Source organism: Sceloporus occidentalis, unplaced genomic scaffold (genome assembly GCF_023333645.1).
Source record: "Sceloporus occidentalis isolate IW3139 unplaced genomic scaffold, rSceOcc1.0.p SCAF_158, whole genome shotgun sequence".
NCBI lineage: Eukaryota > Metazoa > Chordata > Lepidosauria > Squamata > Phrynosomatidae > Sceloporus > Sceloporus occidentalis.
The window spans coordinates 1,595,680-1,617,428 of record NW_028317138.1 but is presented as its reverse complement, the minus strand read 5'-3'; the positions used below and the strand labels follow the sequence as shown (position 1 = coordinate 1,617,428).

At 41.5% G+C, this 21,749-nt stretch overlaps 1 protein-coding gene across 1 annotated transcript in view; it reads left to right on the top strand.

The window, feature by feature from the left end:
• The first annotated feature begins 11,765 nt into the window (after positions 1-11,765).
• Positions 11,766-21,749, top strand: part of LOC149280179 (tripartite motif-containing protein 44-like) — a 54,293-nt gene continuing 44,309 nt past the window's right edge. The window contains exons 1-4 of the mRNA XM_089500748.1: positions 11,766-12,206; positions 14,378-14,455; positions 18,163-18,402; positions 19,029-19,048. Coding sequence (XP_089356874.1) covers positions 11,766-12,206; positions 14,378-14,455; positions 18,163-18,402; positions 19,029-19,048 — 779 coding nt within the window. The remainder of the gene's footprint in view (positions 12,207-14,377; positions 14,456-18,162; positions 18,403-19,028; positions 19,049-21,749) is intronic.

The following is a 21,749-nucleotide window of genomic DNA, read 5'->3' as shown; positions in this document are numbered from 1 at the left end:
GTTAAGGACTACCAGAAGTGGTCAGTGGGTCCACAGTGAGGTTGGGGAATGGATGGTGGAGAGGGTTAGTACTACACATTTAGATAAGGAAGGTAAATAAATTGGTAGGGTGATGGTAGTTTGGATTGTGACTTCCACGATGTCCACTGTTAGGATCTGTACATATGAAGGGAACTGATATGACAACAGGAGCTGTAGAGAAAGAAATTAGAGAAATACAACTGGGAAGGTGGTCAACCTTATCAAGTACAGCTGGAAGGGACACTGCAAGGTTCTGTGGAGCTTCAGGAGAAAAAAAGCAGGTTATGTAGAGCTGATGGGACCAATGTTGAAGGTCTAGCCAGGAGTGCTGGACCAGCATGGTTATGGCTAGGGCATTTATTTATACTGACAACTGAGGGTTACTCCTGGGTAGAGGCTGCCTGCTGATAGACTTGTAGAGAGCAGAGTAATTAACCAGAAAAAACTAAATGCTATTATTGCCCCATCAGAAGAAGTACTGGCCAATGGTTCCACACCCAGTCCAGAATGTAATATAACTTTTATACCCCTGTACTAATTGAGTTCCATGGGTTGGTGGTCCACTTAAGTCTTGAGCTGTCCTGGTGCGCAATAAGAGACCCTTCTGGATTTAGCTGGTCTGTCTTTTAAACCAGGGTGGCCCAACTCCAATCCTCCAGGGCCACAAACAGGCCAGGAATTGTCTGTATCCTTACCTGGAAACATGTAGTTTAATTGATTTTTTTTACTGAGATGCCTGTGCTCCAAGTGGGCTATCCAAAACCCATGGCCTGTTTGTGGCCCTTTAGGACTAGAGTTGTGCACCCCTGCTTTGAACCCTCTAAGAACTTAAGATGTGTTCTGCTCAGGGAGCTCTCTACAGAAGTAGAATTGGCAGAAGGCGCTGGCTTGAGTATTTCTCCATCAAAGAGCAGCATATATTAGATTAAACTGCTCCCTCTACCTTTGAAATGATTCCCATTATTTTTTCATACTCCAATCTTTCTAGAGGATTTGCAGTTAATCCACCTAAAATTGGGTTTTATACAGTTTAGATTTTACATTGAATGCTGTAACACCGAATGTTGTAACAAACAGGGTTTTTCAAGCGGAGTGATTGTATGACTACAAAGCCCATTATCCTAGATAGGGATTGAACTCACATTTTTGCATCTGATTTGTTGCCCACACCTGTCTCTTTTCTAGACCCTACAAAAACTGTAGGTTAAATGACTAAATATTGGTTAATCGGGCAACGTATCTCTCTATTGAAAACATCCATGTCATTAAATTAGAACTTTTTGATCATCTAAGATCCTAAAAGATCAAAAAGCCTTTTACCCACATGTACATTCTTCCATTAAGTGATCTTTTTAGACATATTCTTTCCATCATATATCTATTCAAGGTATATATTTTTAATTCCTGAATTCAGGACCAAAAAAACCTCTCTTAAAGTGACCAAACCATCATTTTGATACAGAACACAGACTTTACTTCCAGTGATTTGCGCGTAGTGTGATGAACGGTCTGAATCGATGAAGGGTTAAATGTGGGTGCATCTATGAGAAAAAGTACATTGTAATAGATTTCTAATATATTTTGCACATGTGTCATAGGTCAACCATGTGAATAAGCTGGTCTGGCTTGTTAATACTAACTTTAATGCTAATTTAATAGTAACTGTTACAAAAAAATATATGTTTTGAAATTAATGGAAAACACTGGATTTTTTATATATTTTTTTAAGTTGGAAGTTTGCTTTAGGGTTAATTTTCATCATGTCTTGCCAATCGGTTCCAGATGTTGTAGACTTTAGCTTCCATTGTGATCCACCAAGCTCGGGCCATAGCTGGAACCTTAAGGCTTATGGGCTGGATGATGGGAATCAGAGTCCAGCACCACTGTGTTAATGGGGGTAGCCTTTAACATATTTTGCAGCAGTGATACATGCAAGTTACTTTTGTCTGAACACGTCTGTTCATTTTACATACATATGTGGTTCGCACCCGCCTCCGATACCACCCCCATCATGCCATTATTCCCAATGTTGTTTTAAAAGCAAGATTCCTCAGCGTTGATCTAAAAACAGTCAGGAGTTTCATGCCGGAACATGGCAGACTTATTATCAAAGCTTGTTGGAATGGCTCATGGGAGGCTATCTTGAAAGTTATGATAGTTTAGTATTTGATGCTCATCATATTTATACAACAAATATCAAAGTTATCAATGTAAGGAAGTTTTGCTTTACTGAGAGGGTGCTCCCAGCAGAAGTGGTAAAGCCAAAATATCCAGTAAGGGAATTTAAACATACATGAGATCCAGAATCTAAGATGAGATTTTTTTGCTTTAAGACGTTATGACCTTCCACTAATAATTGTAGCATTTTAATGTCTCGACTTTTTATTTGCAACGCTGTGAATTAAATGTTAAAATGAATTTTCCTCCCAAATTCAAAGGTGTGATCATATTATTTAGAAAAATAGTACATGGCTTGTTATTTACCAAGGAGCCGTGAAATATATTAGACAGCTTGGAAACCATAAAGGTCCAATACTAACTTCAGACTCCATTCCACCTCTGAAAATCCTACTTGCTGATACAATCTCTCATCACGACATGTTCTTTGGAATCCCATGTTGCTGCCATTTGTCCTTAACAGGTTAATCAATAAATATAATTTATATATAAAGTAGCAAGGTTTTTATATGAAGCAGGGATCGGACCTTCTCAGCTCTTACCGTGGTCAAGGACCTCCAGCTGATGTGGACAACAAGTCACATCAGACCTACAGAGAGGCTGGTAGTGGTGATAGGACCTGGAGTCCGCAGGAGCTGGAGTGCCAGAGGTTGTCTGAATGTGGTTATGGTGGCTGGAAATCCCTGATAAATGGGCACAGTTAGAAATGAAGTGTTGCTGACCCCTGAGCCCAGATCAGTAACTCATCCTCATCCAGAAGCAGCTTGTGACAGTGATTTATGGAGCCTGCTCTGGACACAGACAGTATATGCCTGTTCTCTGAGCTCCATCATCTGCTTGTCAGCAGCTAATCTTCTTGGAAAGTGCATAGAAAGCACATTTCAGATCTGTCCCTACAAGAACCACAGTAAACCTCCCCTGCTTGGAGCTTTCATGCCTCTGATGCACATTAACCTCTTCTGGGGATGCTGAAGAAGGTCATGCCCCAGAAGCACCAAGGGTTAAATAAATGGAGCAAGCAGCTCAAACATCCCATTGTTTTCTATGATGAACACAACAATTTAGGATCATCATGTAGATCCCTAATTGCACTTATTGACCCTATAGGATGATTTAGGTCTAGAACCTCTATGGCTCTCAGCTGTAGTCGAAGAACAGATATTCTGAGGTCAATGCGTTCGTTATTCAAACATTATGATTGCACATAGATTTGCTGAAGTATTACTGTTTCTTTTGGTCCACAATGTGTGTTGATGCTGCACATTTAACATTGTAATGCAACTTGGTCTGATAAGAGTGTTACATTGGGGGTTGGGGGGTTTTGGACTGGGGCACTTGTTGGCAAGTGATTCACTCTGGGCTACATGCCAAGCAATAAACTAACTCATTATTCACTGCATGTGGTCAGAGCTGGAAATCTCACCTATTTAATTTCCTCCATACATGGCAATTATGTGAGGGTAGAAAGAAAGTAAGTAACCCGAGGATGAACCTAATCTGGGGGATCCTGCGTAAAATTATACCTAATAGAAACAAAGAATTTGCCGGTAGTTTGGCCCCATTCGGCCCCATCTAGTCGCCCATTTATCTTAGATTCAGGAGCCATAGGCCGATCCCATGCATGTTTAAAACCACTCACTGTATTAACCTCTACCACTTCTGCTGGGAGGCTGTTCCATGTATCTTCCAACCTCTCAGTACAGGATGTAAGCCTCTGACCCTCTGGTCTTAGCTTATGGCCTCTTGTTGTAACATTTTAAAGTTCGAACGAGGAGAAATGAAACATTTGCGACATACCGTCGGCATCTTCCTCTAAAGCCTCCATAGTGACCCAAAACATGAATATCTTCCAAGCCCAGGGAATCACCTGTCCCAAGTGCCACCCAGCGTGCTGTACACATACATAACATCGCCTATCAAAATGGAAAATAGTAATTTAACATAAATACTGATTATTTTGATGCACTTTATCTTTTTTATTTTTATACAAAAAGTACAGTTTGTTTGTAAATGTTTACCCGATCTGTGTTTGTTTTCCAGACATTGCGTTGTAATGTACAGAATAAACCCAATGAACATTAAAGTAACTTGCTTTTTTTCGTTTCAACTCTGTGTTTATTGTTTAATCTGTATTAATATATTAAAAATAAATCTGCTGCAGTATTTTAGATTTTTAACTGTTTAGGGCGATTCCCGTAACAAGCTGCCAAAGAATTCCCAGAAAATGTACTATGAGTCTGTATAGAGCATCCCACTTTGGCACATAAAAGGTTAATACAAAATGTGACAAGAAATGTTTCAATTCCCCCACCTAAAAGTAACTACAAGCTCGCAAGTTAGTGAATATGTCCTTTGGACAGCACGGTGCACCCTCTCCCATCCGGTACACAAAGGGTTAATACAAGTTGTGGTCATGTGATGCGCAGAATATCCAGGATTTTGGGGATTTAGGCATGTTTTGAAAATTCATATTCATCTACAGATGGCAGTATCCCAGATATTTACATTTTAAACATGTAACCATATAAGGAAATATTAAGGTTTTCATTTTTTGGCATATAGAACAAAAAATGCAATAATGCTTTTTTAAAAAAAAAAAAAAATATGAAAATCCTTGAGTGTTATTTTAAACCAGTTTTTTATATAATATGATGTTTTCAGGCAGCTGCGTATCAGCCATTTGTATGAGTTGTGGCTCTGTTATCTGAGCCCCGATCTACTAAACACTCCGACTCCTTATCATACTGTATGAGGGGAACAATAGAATGGCTCAGTCTTAATAACCCAGCTGGACTCTCTGACTATTGAAAGTCTATGGAGGGACGGACTTCATTAGGAATGCCATAAAGCATCATCTCAGTGTGGTGTTTGAGCCGGAAAAGTCCCCCAAAATATCCCAATGCCTCATCCAGGTCTGCAGATAAAGGGAGTTTATTGGGGCAACATAAGATAAAACCGGGTTATATGCAACGGCGCTTCGTTCAAAGTCCTTACGCTATTCTGAGTTTGTTTTTTCGGATGTCTGACGCTAGCGGTGCCTGAGAGCTCCCGGCAGATCGAAATTATCGGCAGACAAATAAATATCCTTTGATTTCATCCCTTCTGTAAGTAATAGCGGAACCAATAGTTTAGATAAAACAGATCATTTATCATCTCCGTAGAACTCGTCTCACATGCTGCCGTAATGTAATACCGGACAAGAATACTCCATTAGGGAAAATGGTTAACCTTTTCCTGCTCAGAGGCATACAGCGGTGATGAGGTCTGTGCTGGCAAAGATTATTAAATTCGTAGGATTTCAGCATATTAGCAGTGGAGAAATCAGGCTGAAAGTAATGAGAGTTGTAATTCAGGTACTGCTCGATACTTAAAAACAAAAATTGGGTTACAGAGAAAGAGCTTACCACCCTCTCTGGCCATTTAAGGGTTAAAATCTGCCGTCACCGTATAGTTGCGTTCTGCTTACAAAACATGTAATCCAACGAAAAACCCTATATGATGCTAATTTAAGGAATATTTATCATTTTAAGGGAATCGCCTACTCGGGTTTAACCATTTGACGGGGACGGGCGGAGGTTTACGAGGGGTTAATGTTATCCGTTAGTCTCTCTGTTACTGGTTCTGTTCCAGAAGGAATGGGATATAAAGCTCGTCTGCGAGCACTTGAGTCATTTTCTTCCCTTTGTACTGACAGCAGAGCCCATTAAATATTGTACATTTAAGTGGTTTTTTTTTTGCGGGCGATTCTGGTAAATATCCGTCTCCCGCGGAGATGCCAGGAGTTCTGCTGCAGTCCTCAGCACATTCGCTATTTCCTGGGTTTATAAAATGTCCCCTAAAAGCTTCTACCGGGGTCTGGCCGGCACCATTTACTCCAGTAAGGAGACTCAGACTCCCAGTCTCAGCAGATCCTCACACTCACACATACCCCCCCCCCGTGCCTGTCTCTATATACCACAAACACCCCCAGAGCCTGCCTATATACGTATACAACCCCAGTACCATCCTATATACAGTATATAACACATATATAAACCCAGTACCTGCCTATACATACCATATACAACCCAAGTAACTGCCTGTATATACCATAAATACCTCTAATGTCTGCCTATATACACATACAACCCCAGTACCATCCTATATACAGTATATACAGTATATACCACATAGAAACCCAGTATCTGCCTATATACATATACAACACCATTCCCATCCTATATACCATATACACATACACATCTAATATTTGCCTATATATATATATACACACATATACAAACCTATGAGGGACCGTTAGGGACATTATGTTATGATATATGTGAAATAAAAAACTAAAATAAATAATGTCTCTAACGGCCCCTCATAAACATCCACCAATTCCCGATACATGTATAAAATAATAGTAACATTGAAAGTGCCAATAAATGATACAATGAACACACATTAAGATATACTGTATGGGTACTGATGGAGAAGAGAGCCCTGCTCTATAGGGAATATATATATATATAGTGTATACATGCACAGAACACAGGCACATGTACCATATGAACATACGTTCCACGTGAGCACCTCATACATTCACTATTTATATTATTTATAAACAGCAGCAAACACTGACGCCCCATAAAGGAGGCATGAAGCATGCAGGTAATAGCGGGCCATGCGGACGCCCCAGAGGGGAGGCAGGCATTATCCGCCGGCGTTATAAATCTCGCATTGTGACACTATATTGTAAAGCGCGGCGGGATTTGCATCAGCCCTCACAGTGCCAATCAGGCTTTATTTACCTGCCAATGTATATAAAAGCCTTACGGCGAGCGCTAAGAGCGGAGGAAGCCCAATCCAGACTAGGGGAGCTGCCTCGTAGTGGCCCCTTTCATTATGGACACTGATAATCGCTTTAATGCATTTAATTTTTATAAGAACCCCGGAAATAGATATGCTATATTTTTACTAAGAGGCAGGGAAAGACTAATCTAGACCAGGGCTCCCAAAACTTCTACCCAGTCTCTAGATGTACAGGGGGTAGAATGGACACATGAAGACAAACCAGACCTTGGATTCTGGAGCCCGCACTCATCACAAACTGGCTCTAGAGCGACAGGTCCTTGTCCATGTCCTAGAGACCCACTCATGGTTCTGATCTAATGACGGTTCTGGACCCTGGTGGCTCAGCCAAGCTAGGCTTGCGGTTTAACCCTGGCTCAACCCCCCCTTAGTCTTCAGATCAGCAGCCCGTTTCTTGGAGAACATCCAGCCGAGCATATGGTCCCTCTAATAAAATCCTATCCACACAGCATACGGAGCTCCAGATAGAAGATATACTTTACAGAACAAAAAGAAAACCGGAATTCTCAAATGAAATACTCTCTCCGGAATCCATGCGGCCAAAGCAAGCGAAACTTTGATGAACCGAAGAACGCAGAGACAGCAAGGAACCTCGAGTCCTGAAACGTCACACAAGCCCCAACACAACGAAGATGTGGACAGTCGCTCATCTGATACGTTTTAACACAAACGCCAACATGTATCATCTAGTAACGAGGCCGTAGAATGTTTGGACGGTTAAAATAGAATGTTGCGTGATCATACAGCCATCTAGTACCTCTAGAGGATAATCTTTACCTCCATCCTAGTAATTGGGGTATTTCCAAGTATTATGAATGTACTTAACTTGCCCCTTGAACAGATGGCTTCTAGAATCTAGATTCCTACTGCTTTCTGGGACAATTAGAAGACCAGGTGTGTCTTGGACTAAATTCTCCTCTTCTGGAGTTGATTGGAGGAGCGCTTTGATCTGCTCTCCAGACGATGATGGCTGAATTCTTGAAATTCTCCTCCTTCTTGGGATTATAGATGGGGGGGTGGGGGGGTTAGTGGGAAGCGGATTCCCAAAAAGCTTCCATGTGTGCTAAATGTGAACTCAAACAGATGGCAGGCGCAAGAAACGTATAGCAGGAGCTTTTCTGGAAGCACTGCTGACATCCAGAATTCTCTGATTTAATGAAATACTGAGAGAGTTTACGCTGAGACGTTTTTTTAATGGGAAATTATTATTTAAAATAGCAAAAAAAAAAAAAAAAACAAGGAGGACAGGCAAAGACTTGCTAAATGTAGTTTCTTAAAGTTATGTGGTCACCTGTGTGCAAGCAGCAAATCGTTTAGTAAAAATGGCATTGAGCCCACATAATAGGGAGATATGTTGAGATACCGCAGGAAAAAATAACAGGAAAAAAACCTAAAAAAAAAGAAAATTTATGATAGGACTAAAAAAAATTTGCACCAAAAAAGACCCGATAAAATTGACCGCCACGAGTGACCGTATTACACAATAAAAGCAGGCGTATAAAGGGTAATATCGTTTGAAGGCTGTTATTATGGTGTAAGCGTGATTTGAAGTACCGCTCGTTTGGGTTAAATCACCCTACAAAGCTGCGAAGTACGCGGCCAAAGTGCGCTAAGATTACCCGTCAGACCCAAAAGCCAATTTTCTCCAACAAAAAAGAAAGAAGAAAAATATATATATTTGTGTTCCATGAAATTGCTTCAGTTTGTAAACATGCGCCGTATTCAATCAATGGGTGTAATTTTTTCGCAAATTGCGTTTTTGGCCTCATTCCGTCTGACTTTTGGAACAAATCAATATTTTCATTATAAAAACAACATGCTATCCTCCTGCGAGCGGCGAATCCCCCACTAGAAATCATAATAAAGCTTTTCCATCATTAGTTGAGTTATATAGCGCCATCATACTCCGCAGCGCAGTACAACAGAATGTAACAACATACCTGTGAACTTGTTGGCTCTGGCAGTCCGGGGTCCTCCATCTTTAGGGGGGAGGGGAGTGGCTTTGATATGGGTGGGGTTACCTGCATGACTAGGAGGGGCTATCCATATTTATGGGCAGGGCTAGCTTCATACACCTTACATTTTATGGAGGTGGGAGGGGATAGGGGGCGGGGAGTGGGCGTGTCTAATGAGAGATTGAGTGCCGTGACCTGGGGTCTCTGGGCGAAACGAGTTTCCTCGGTACAAAGAGCGTCACATAACACCGTTGGAGTGTGCGGTAAAAGGTAACGAGGGGTGTAGCCACTAATGGCAGTAGGTGGAGTCAAAGGCACGGTAACCACCCACCTTACCCGGAGGACCACCAGGGATGGCTCCTCGGGCCAGTCATGGGAGATCAGAGGATCTCGCCAACCAGCTAACCGGGCCAGCAGGACAGTGTCCATAAATCAGGGACTGTCTTGTGAAAACAGGGACTGTTGGTAGGTATGATGTGCAATTCATCGCACATTGTGGGTTATTTCACTAAGTAGAAACCCAGAGAAGCCAACTCCAGCCCACCGCTAACAAAAACACACATTTATTAAATATAGCTTAAAAGTCCATTAGATCGAGCAGTCATTCCGCGCATTGCAGGGACACAATGAGGGGTTGGGTTACGGCGATTCATTTTGGAGCGGGGGGCTGTATTATTGGCAGCTTCGAGGCCCGAGAGAAATATGTGCGGGAACATAAAATTAAATCCCTTTCTGCTGAGGCATTAATGTGCGTCTCGTAATGGGGGGGGGGTCTGCAGATCGCAGCGCGGCTCTCCGCTCCAACTCACTTTCTTCGGTTCCATGTGAAATGACAAAAAAAACCCCACTGAACTACAACTCCCATAATCCTCAGACACCTCATTCTGTGCATAACTACAATGCTACGGTTAGATCCCAATTAGTATACACAAATCAGTTATTCTCCTTAAAACAAATATATCCATATTTGGTCATATGGTTTTTTGGGGTGGAAAGTGTTAAATTCCAGAGACCGGAGGTTTCCTGAAATAAACTCCTCGGTTACCTGTCTCTCCGCAGCGATACAGAGGCAGCTGCGAAATGTTTGTGCCCCGGCAGATGCAATCGCATTTGGATGCACAATTAACCCGAGAACGGTTTATAATGATGATTGCGGGAATGCATGCGCCGCTTAATCTGACTTTTTTTTTTTTTTTAACGTTTTATACCTTTATACAGCTGTCAAAATGCCAAATAATCTCTTAAAGGGGCGGTACGCTTTTCATTTTACCAACTTCTAGTCAGCCTGCCAAGTAAAAAAAAATTTTTTTTCAATTATTATTTTATTATTATTATTTTATTATTATTATTATTATTATTATTATTTTATTATTATTATTATTATTATTATTTTATCTGATCTGTTTCTTGAGCCTAGAACATTTTTCCTACAACGATACCGCCCAAGTGTCCCAGTTTTAACAGGATAGTCCCACTAAAGTGCATCGGCTGGCTGGAATAATAAAATCTCATGTAATTGGATATTAAATGTGGCCGCAAATTTGCTGCTCAATTTACCCCCCCCCCTCCCCCGATAAATTCCTAAGCTTTTGTTCTTGCTTTTTTTTTATCTCCTTATCTATCTACAAATGCACTAAAGCGGTAAATCAGGTTTAGGGGAAGCGCTGCAGGCTGCGAATACACCCAACACCCATTGAAGTCATGTTTATGACATCATTTTTGGTTAACTCTTTGTTATTCACCAATCATTTGGCTTTGCAATTCACTTGGGAGCTACAAAATATTTGTCTAAGCAGAGAAGGAAGAACCTCCGTTACACTATAAACGATACTTAAAGTATTAACAAAGTAACAAAGTACAGCAGGATGTTTATTTTAAAGAAGAAGAAATGTCATCATCTAAAAACAGTAACAAAGTTTTACTTTACTGAGAAGGGGGAAGATAAGTGGAACAGCCTCCCAGCAGAAATGGTAGAGGGTAATACATCGAGGGTATTAAACATGCATGGGATAGGCATACGGCTCCTGCATCTGAGACGAGACCAACGGCTGATTAAGGTTTGAGTCTTTACAGCAGTAAATGTCATACGTTTCTTGTGCGTTCACCTGCTGTAAAGCAGGGCTGAATATTTATAATAATAATGATGACATAGGCAGTTTTTAGGCTCTTTTTATTAAAGGTCTCATAAGTCCCTCTTTAAGGACACGCAGCATTTCTATTGAGCTGTAAGGTTAGTAGATAAAGAGCCGCGAGACGCCCTGCTTACATCGTTTTGAAAGTAAAGAGACCGTCGCTGGGAGCAAACGTTTCATTTCCTGTGCTGCTGCTGACTCAGGAAGGAAAACAAGGCAGCGTGCAAAAGGAAAGCGAGAGCCTCTCCTCGCAGGGAGGGAGAAGGGAGGCTCTTAAATCCTGATTGTTCAGACCGACAAAGTCACAAAAGGATCAGCTGCACAGCCGAGACCTAAATAAGACGAGAGGGCAAGCTGGCCGAGGGGAGGACAACGAGGTTTCCATGCACACGGCAAGGAGGCTACAAGGAAGTGGTGAACAGCCTATCAGCAAGTGAACGAGGAGGTCTAAAACAAGGTGCGGAGACAGGTGGACAAGATTAGCTGGGTCCAAGTAGACGAGAGAAGGTCGGGAAGAGACATCACGCGTGGAAAGGGGACAGCCAGAGTCTACAGCTCTGTAGGTCTTTGTAGAGCTTCTGGAAGTGAAGGCAAACCAAGAAGTTAGGGGTAAGGGCTTGTTAGGATGGCTCTCGCTCCGGAGGACGCCACCCAACTTCCCACTGACGGAACGTGTGACGCTTGCGAGCCCGATGAGGCATGTGAAGCTCTGGTATTCTGCGATGACTGTGGTTTCTCGTACTGTGAGTTTCACGCCAACAAACACGCAGAGAGGTTCGCAGGACACAGGGTCAGGGGATTCTTGCAACCCTCCCCCGCGGAGCCGACAGCAGCGACAGAGGAGCCGACAGCATCGGCAGAAAAGCTGACAGCATCGGCAGAGGAGCCAGGGGACGATAAGAAGGAAAACGAGGAATCTGAGAAGAAGAAGTGTCCTCTACACAACCAGGAGCTCACGCTGTACTGTAGAGAGGACGAGAAGATTATCTGTGTGCTGTGTGCGGTGGCCGGGGACCACCGACAGCACCAACTCATAACCCTCAACGAGGCCTACCAGCAAATGAAGGTAAGCGGGGCTCTTGATACGTGAGGATCGGTCGTCGAAATACATATTTCATAGGAAATTAACTGATAAGGAGGCTAAAAACCCAATGATAGAAAATAATTCTGAAAGTTCTTGCAAAAGAATCTTCCGAAATAACTGGGCGTTCCGTCTTCGTGACACTAAAAGTCAGTCTTGGAGAAGCGAGAGTATAATTAATAAATGTCATTCGTTCTGAGAGCGTCTGAGAGCGTCTGAGATGGGGATTGTTGAAAGTGACATCAAAAGGGGCTCAGCCTGGTAGCTGAAATTGTCTGGGTCCCTCTTTACCGGAGACGGGGCACCTGATCACTAGAAGTTTAGTTGAACCAGTTTTAATCTGAATTAACATTATCTTGGTTGGGTTCCTCTGTACCTTAGACTGCATTAAATGATAATGAGATTTAAAGACGTCCATTGCAGCCAGTCGTAAGAAGAACTCAAAGACTATTTGGAGCAAGGAGTACCCACAAAGTTCTTCTGTAGAGCCACCATGGCCAGTGAAGTCACAAGGACCCAACTCGGGTCAGGTTGAAAGATTGGTGAATACCAGAAACACTGTTGAATATGATATTGTGAGTCCACCTTGGTGGAAAGTTTATCTTAGGCGATGGTGGACTTTGAATGATTTACGTTTGAATAATTTATTGTTTTCAGGAAAAAATGAGTTTCAGAGAGCCTATCAGAAAAAAGAATGTGTGAGTTGCGTTACCAGGGATTAGTGGTACCTGAGTGTGGTATTTATTCCGTGGCCCCCTTGCCTGTAACTAAAACACATGAACATACTAACACGCAGCCCTGCAAACTCCATAAAAAAACTCACACTTAGCCCCTGACACTCCATATTCTGACACACACTCATGCTAACAACAACCCACATGCTCACACTATTCATACTAACACACAAACTCATGATAACACCATACATTAACACACATGCCTGCACCAAACACACTCAAGCTAACAACATACTCTAACACACACAACACCACCATATGCTGCCACACACTCATATGTACACCATGCATACATACATACATGCTAACACTATATGCTCTCACACAAATGCTAACACCACACACTAACACATGCACACTCTAATGCCATACAGCAACACCATTCTAACACCATACATACACCCACTTTCCAACACCATACATTTCCACTCATACTCATGCACTTGCACATACATACACTCACTCTCATTCTCTTACACCATCACCGCAGTTCCTACAGTTCCCATTTCTTCCTACTTCTTCAGTGGCCTGCCTTCACTACAGCTCATACTCTACGTGCCGCTGCCACCCCACCCCACTGGGTGCCTTGGTTACTGAGCGCTTGGTGCCATGCACCTACGACATATCATCCTCAGTCCGCCATCTTTTTGGTCTTCCTGCCAATACTATCTGCCAATGGAAGCCATATCCCCCAACATTTCAGGTTGTGCAAATGAAGACACTTGGGGATATGTTGGGGTTACTGACCTTAGAGGATCTCCCCAACTGACCCATGATCCCACAAAAGCAGGACAGAGGAGAAGCTACCTGGGATAGCGGGACAGTGCCTGAAAATCAGGGCCCTCCGACTAAAAGTGAGACAGTTGGGAGGTATGGGAGCCCGGTATGTATGTTACGTGTTATGTGTGGCATGTGTGTTACTCCCCAGTTCCAGGGTATCTCTGCTGGTTTGAAAGGTTCTCTGTAAGTAAGCTATTCTTGTTTCATGTCATTATGTTACCCTTTTAAAGCAAGATAATGGAGGGGCTTCAGCATCGTAAAGGAACGGGGGTGGGGAGATTATAGATAATTACATAGGGGAAAAATGAAGAATTATACGATTTAAAATAGAACAGCCACTTAAAGTAAAAGCTATATACTAGTATATAGGAAAACTGTGTATTTCTATTGTATATTTTTAAAATATTTTAACCTTTTCTTAGATATTTAATAAAATCTCATTAATATTTTCTATATCGTAAAATTGTACAATAATGCCTAATTATAAATAAAAATTTAAGGTGCGTTGTATGTGTTCCAGGGACAGGTGGAGCTCAGATTGGGGTTACCGTAACTTGCGCGGCACCCTGCCGGCTTTCAGCCTTACCCTGCCGCTTAACGTCTCTTATGCTTTAGTGACCTCTGGCATCCTTTCCCTAGAACAGAAAAGCAGTTGACCTGAAGCTGGCTATGGGTGATATGGTGGAGAAGCTGAAGGTGAAGTGTGCTGACCCTAGAGTAAGTAGTGAGTGAATGGCGGGACGCGCATTAACGTTCTTCCCCCCCCCCCCTTTTTCCTCCCCAACCATGATTCCCCCAAAGAGCCTTACGAGGCCATCTACGTTCTCCTGTGTGGGCTGCTTCGGCTCTCTTTGTGAACATTCATGGTGCGTTTTGCTTTTACAGTCCTGGACACCATCACGCCGTCGTCTCTGATTCGATTCGCTCGGCTGGCGTCTTTTTTTTTTTTCTCCGTAATTAATGGCTTCTTTTATTCTGTCGCTAAGGAACAGAGGATACCCGCTTATTCCAGCTGCAAGAGGATGCGATGTGTACAGTCCATTGAGTCGGACTCATGCTGGTTCACGCAGCATTACCTATCACTGAGATTAAAATTAATCCGGCGTAATAGGGATGTGTGCCAGTTTATGGGAAGGGAGCGTCTGTGAGCCGGTCCAATTTACTGCTTTAACCCGTTGGGGGCTTTCTACAAAGTATTTTCCTCCTCACAATGAATGGAAACCTTGAAGTCACAGACAGGTGTGATGAGTTGCAGATGGGCAATGTTGTGCGCCATGTTGGACACTGGGCAAACACTCAGTGGGCCGCTTGGCCAACATCGCTCCATAGACAACTGATCAGCCGCTCCAGTGGCCACCAGCTGGATATGCCCGGCCGCAGATTACAGGAGCATAACATGCATGGTCAGTCCTGACCTGGTTGAGCACTTCATCTACGTAGAGGTGGTGGGCTTCCACAATAATGTCCCACCTTCTGCTTAGTTGCCCCTCCGCTGAATTATTTTTTTTGCCATCCAACCACTTAAATTGATTGACAGGTGACGAATACCATTTTATTACAATAATTTAAAAGGGTAAGAAAGAAAGATGGAGAGGACAAGGGCTGGTGTTGGTTTCATTGACCCATGCTGAGGGTATAATATGTTTTATGGAGGGTTCAGCCCGTTCTAATCGTGACCTCGGTGTCTATGAATCGAACCCTTCTTGCCAGCTCTTAATAATCTGCTTTGCAAACACCTGCTCCATTTGGGAAATAAAGCGCATCATTTGCCCCTGCTAACAACAAGCAGATATTTTCCTCTGCCCTTGGTTGACAACTGGCGTTTACCGAGTAATAATTTATATATACAATTGCGGTGCCCCTCCGCGTCTCATCCACACGCTGTTCGGCGTCATTACCCATTACAATAATGCCATTAACTTCTGTTTTTCTGAACGACTGGACTGGAGAGAGCTCAGCGTGTCATTTCATTACTTGATTTATCTCCGAGAGAGAAAGGTTTCCGCCAATTGATGTTAATTTAGGTTCTTAATTGATGTATTTTCTGGCAGTGAGTGTTTGCGTTTATCTAATGTAGGATCTCAGGGGGGTTTCTGTAAGGTGGCCAGCTCATGGTTTGCCGCATGGATCAGGTGAGGGATTGGTTATGTACGCTAGGTCCTACTAGTCACTCAAACCAGGTTATTCTTCAATTCCAAATGTTTTGAGATGGGCAAGCTGGTGTGGGCTTGATCCAACTATGGAGGAACGTGAGCCAGTCTGGGTAAAGATGCCTCCTCCTCTTCTCTTTTTTTGGCCAGATGGATGCTCGTGAGTACAGCTGGACGAAAAATCACATTTTCTTCCTGTGGGAGTAGTCGTGAAAAACATGACTTTTCTACTTTCTGCCGAACCTCCTGCTGGAACATTGTTGCCAGCTGTAATAATGCAGTAACCTTGAATATAGGCTGCCTGATGTTACAATCCATGCATTTCTCTTTACTTCCCGGAACGTTGCGTGTGTTGTGATGTCATGTCACAAGCCATAAACGCCTTGCCGCATGCGATGTTTTCACCCATCTCTACCCATTAGGACCCTGGTATCTAGATCATAATTGAGACTCGGCTCATGTTCTGCCATAGATCACATCTTTAGCTGCTTCAAGGTAGCTGTTACTGGAGCTAGCTGTAAGTTATAGACTTAATAATAATAGTTAATGGATTATTAATAATATAATAAAATAATATTTATATTGATATATTCATAGTATTAATATTGTTATATATTATTATTATTATTATTATTATTATTTAACCATAGGGGTCAGATCAAGCATGCTCACAAATCCCATCTGGCTTATTTGTTAAGGCTCTGCCAGCATTAACCCTTTAAAAGTCCATCATGAAGCTATGGCTCACTGATGGTGGCAACCCAATGGGTCTAATAGCGATTATTGTGAAAACCAAAAAGGTATGTATTAAGAAGTTATGTATTAAACCACCTGTTTTCAAGTAGGGGCTTTAGCTGTGATGTAGCAGTGAGAAAAGCTCAGGATGCTCACATATCATTAAATCAGAGTAGAACATGAAGAAGTTAGATCCATGCCGTGTGGAGATCTTACCCTGAGATTCAGATGAAAACCCTGAGACACATGTGAAGCCTTGAGAGTTCTCATATGAAGTATGGACTATATTAATGTATATATAAAGTATGACCCAATCTGGTATATATTATGTTCTAAGATGAAGATCAGGGCTGGCTTTTCAAGGAGGTTCAACTAAGAAGGTGTCTAGGGGCTCAGCTGAGCTCTTCTTCAAGCCAAACACAAGGAATTTTAATAAAAGTAGTTAAATAGGTGGCTCCCGATATCACATTTCACTAAGTGCTTTTGCCCCTCCGTGAACTTGTAAAAGTTTTGTCAAAATATCTATAGAATACTAGAGTTTCAAGCCCTTTCAGAACATTCACTAGTGGCCATTCCACTGAAATATTGTGCCCTGTGGGTACCTGGTTTATGACCTCCTTCCTGGGGGGCTGTAATGGGATCTGAAGCGTCACAAATGGAACCCTAGAAGAGTTTGTGTAACAGATACTTTCTGTGTCTTATTTATATTGTTTCCTTGTAAAAAGCCTTCCCGTCATAACACATATAGATTAAGGGGGCTTTCGGAAGGGGGGGGGGGGTCGGCGGAGAAAAACGATAGGAAAATATCTACGTTTCTTTGTTTATTTTTAATGTTTTTTGTTCTTATTAAATAAAAATACACGTGTATCGATATGGGCAAATCCAGAAACAATGTAGCTTTGAATCTTAAAATGTGCAACATTTCCAAAAAAACTTTAAAGATTCTAGAAGACATGGAAATATGGATACAATGTATCTGACTTTGATTCCTAACCCTTTGCACATCCTGCCTGTCTTTACGCATATCGTTTAAGCACCGCGCACACACACACACAAGCACCGCGCACACACACACCCTTACACTTGGTGTGTTTTAGCTTGGCCGTTTTTTATTTCTTTGTATCGAAATATCGGGTTACTGTGACCTAAGAATGATCTTATGATCTGGCTATTTGACCAGTGCAATTGGCCAATTGGCTATTTGACCAATTTGAATTAGTCCGAATTCATGTCAGCATAAGTGGAGTGGCCCATTGTTTGGTTCAGGAGATGGTTCCCAGTTGAGATTCTTGTTGCCTGGAAATGTCTCCTGGAGTTTAAGCAAATAAAAGTTTCAGTTAAGATCTAAGGTCTAACATGCCATTGATATGGAATACATGAAGTTTACCAGCAGTAAAACCTCTTGTGGTCTATTTTGAGTCCCACCACCAACGTCCATGGCCTTCTAATACCTGACGTGTCCAGCGGTTGGCTTGTGGCTGGGCTCTCCTGTGGCTCTTTAGAAATGTATTGTTTAACCCTGTGTTCTCTGTCCGTCAGGTATCCCGCAGTGAACTGAAAAGCTTTATTCAGAAGGAGTTTGATCACATGAGGGACCTGGTACAAGAAGAGGAGAAGAGGGCGCTGCACTTTGTGGACCTCCAGGAGGCCATGGCCTCCGCTCACGTTACCGAGGTCCTTGCAGAACTTAATGTCCACATGGGAAAACTGATGACGGAGATGGCGGAGATCACCCGGCAGCTGAACAGCTTTAACCAGATGGCGAATGAAAAATCCGAGGTAATTTGAGCCTAAACTGCACCTAATCTCCTGGTTGGTGATTCCGATTACATGTAAAAGTTGATGTTTCTCAACATACCAACATTTATTTCGTAAAGCTTTGAGTCTATATTACATATTATATATCAGCCAAAAATTCCACCAGCATCACTTTAAAGGAACTGTAAAAAGTACATTTTTTTCCAAATCTAATATATTGATACATGGTGTATACAGACCAAAAAAACACCTTTCATATATAGCATGGGAATGGCCATCTTAACTTCCAGTACTGAGGATCTACATGATTAGTCCTCCCCATGGGAGCTAATTAGCACTGGATAGATGAGACCAAGGGAGGAGAATTCAAGATTGGGGGATAACTTATGCAGTATTTCTGGTGGTTATCTGGGTGGCCATTGTAGGAGGCTATATTTTAGTTAATGGGTGATTGCCCCAGTTATTGGGTAATTTTTTCGGGGCGCCGTCTTTTGGAACTCATCTACTTGTTCATCTGCTTCTGTATTTTTGTAGACCAGATATTGGGGCAGATTTTGTGTTGAGAAGCATCAACGGGGCAGATTAAGAAGCGGTTGTTTTTGGTGTTACTTATCCTGAGTTTTATTCTTTTACTTTTGTCTCTGCAGAACCCAGAAGAAGACTCCAGGTGAGCACATCCATTAACTATTTATATTAATTATCACTTTCATTATTTATAAAAAAAAATGTCTGGAACGTTCACAGAATAACTAACTTGCTCACTAATAAAAATAATAAAAATAATAAAGTGTATAAAATATAATAAAATATATAATAAAATATACAATATATAATATATATATAATAAATAAAGCGTTTCTGTGACGCAATCTCTTCTCTTTTTATTGGTACATTTTTCCAGGGTTTATATACATTTACTAAAAAAAAAAAGTATTTTAGACCAAAAACTCTATTGACCTTAGAATTAGTGCATTTAATTAATTGCTGCAGTCTTTTAGACCTCATGCGTAAGGAATGCGGGGAGATGTGACAGATGTGTATAAACAATCGGGATGTATTTGCTTTCTGAACAAGAAGCCAGGAAGTGTTCTTTCCCAAGACACCAGCGGAACGTAAACATTTTTGGGAGTTCGAAATTCTTAAGAAATGTATCAGTTCTGGGGATATCTCCTGCTAGTTCTGCTGAATTTCGGCTCATTCCTCCGTCTCATTCCTCCGTCTCATTCCTCCTTCTCATTAACGCTCCTCCTGTTATTTTGCACCGGTATTTCTAGAGGGTTATCTTCTAGATAGCTGCACGGTTTTGTTAAAACATCTGGGAATACTTACCAAGGACGTAGGATAAAAGGGGTTAATGTGTTGTTTTTAAAAACACCCAATGACAGCATCTGGTCCCACATGTGGGTCTTGCCCACAGATGTGAGTCTAATGGGGGGAAAAGCATTTGATGGGATGAAGAAGAGGTCAAAGGTACAAACGTGCTTGCAATATGACTACACTATGGCGGGAGGTATATTAACTCTTTTATTGGTTGGGATCTGCACAATTATCCCTTCCCATTAGGTTTCCCTTATTGTTAAGTTTCTGATTGTTGTTGATTGGCCAAGGCAGCCTTCTAAGGGTTTGCAGAGAGAAGAAGGGAGAGAAGTTCTGGATAAGAGATTGTTATGCTGGTGTTGCCACCATTTGCCACGGATCAATTGTTTCAAAGTATCAGAGGCTATTTATTATATTTCAATAAGGTGATCTAGTGTATATTACCGGTGGGGTTTTGACTTCTATTCATACAGGAGGCTGATTTTAACCCCCCCTATAATACTGACATTTAACTCTATAAACATGTCCCAGAGGTTACTAGAAGCTCTTATTTAATATATATATATATATTTATATATATATTTATATATATATTTTTATATATATAAAAATATATATGTATATATATATATATATATATATATATATATAAATATATGTATATATTTATAAAAATATATATGTATATATATATATATATATAAATATATATATATATATAAATATATATATAAATATATATATATATAAATATATATATATATTATTATTATTAGTATTATTATTATTATTAAATATTATTGCTTCTCTTAAAAAATATCAGAAGTACAAAACACAAAGAGTGGAGGATATTGTTTTAATATATAACCAAAATAATAAATTAATAAATTACATTTTGACCGTTAACACCATTAACGTGATTTTTAGGGGGAATGATGTTCATTGACGCTTTATAACGAGCCCAGAAAGTATTGCTGGTCTCAGGCATTACTTGGCCTCCAGCTTTCTGAGAGGTCAGGCGGTGATTGGGGCGCAGGTCCTCTAAGGATACCGCGGACAGCGTCAGTAAATCACTACCCGCGCACGGCATAATACCGCTGCCAACACCGTGACAACTCATTACCGAATCCCTCAGCTCTTCCCCCGGCTTGGAGAATTAGACAGATAGCCTCGGCCGCTAATCTCTCGGATGGGAATATGTCGAGAGTCTCCCAGGAGAAGGCATTAAGCGTGTAGACCAGTGAGGGTGAAGTACCGAGTTAACCTTTATTTATCTCTATCACCGGAGAGCGGCACTGAGATTTCATATATATATATATATATATAATGGGCAGACACAAGACTTTCTGTAGGGCTTTTGTAGTCCTGAAAGTAAAATTAAAGGGACACTTCAGCCACTATATTCACATTAATGAATATAACATGCATTATCGGGGGGGGATTCTTTTCCTCTTTCCTCACCCCCCCCAGCTATTTCCGTGCAGGGAGCTGTCTTCAGCGTACTAAATACACTGGCTCGTCGGACGTTACAAGGAAGGTCAAAGAGAACCTTCATGATCGGGTGCAGAAAGCGCTCCCATTGATTTCGGTGCAAGCGCTTTCCTGCTACTGATTGACACTTCAAGCAGCCAATCAGTGATGAGAATCCTTGGACCACAGAGGAGGTGGGGCTTCGAGTCTACTTAACTGAAGGGATTTTCTTAATACTATTTTATAATTTTTGAAGATTGCATGTTAAAAGCGCTACGGAATTTGATGGCGCTATATAAAACAATGAATAATAATAATAATAATAATAATAAGGCACTAAGTACTTAAATATGCTTTTGGGGGGGCTGCCTGGGACATTAAACTGTCCCTTTAAAATCAGTGTGTTTCTCGATAATACTAATTAATAAACTAGAGACCTCATGCAAAAGCTTATTCTCTCTGTAATTAGGATTTAGATGACTTAAAGTCTCCTGTAACAATATGTAAGACCTTTCCAGAATGACCTCAGCGCAGTCCTGTATACTCAGGTGCTACGCACATCGCACGCCATGCTAAGAAGG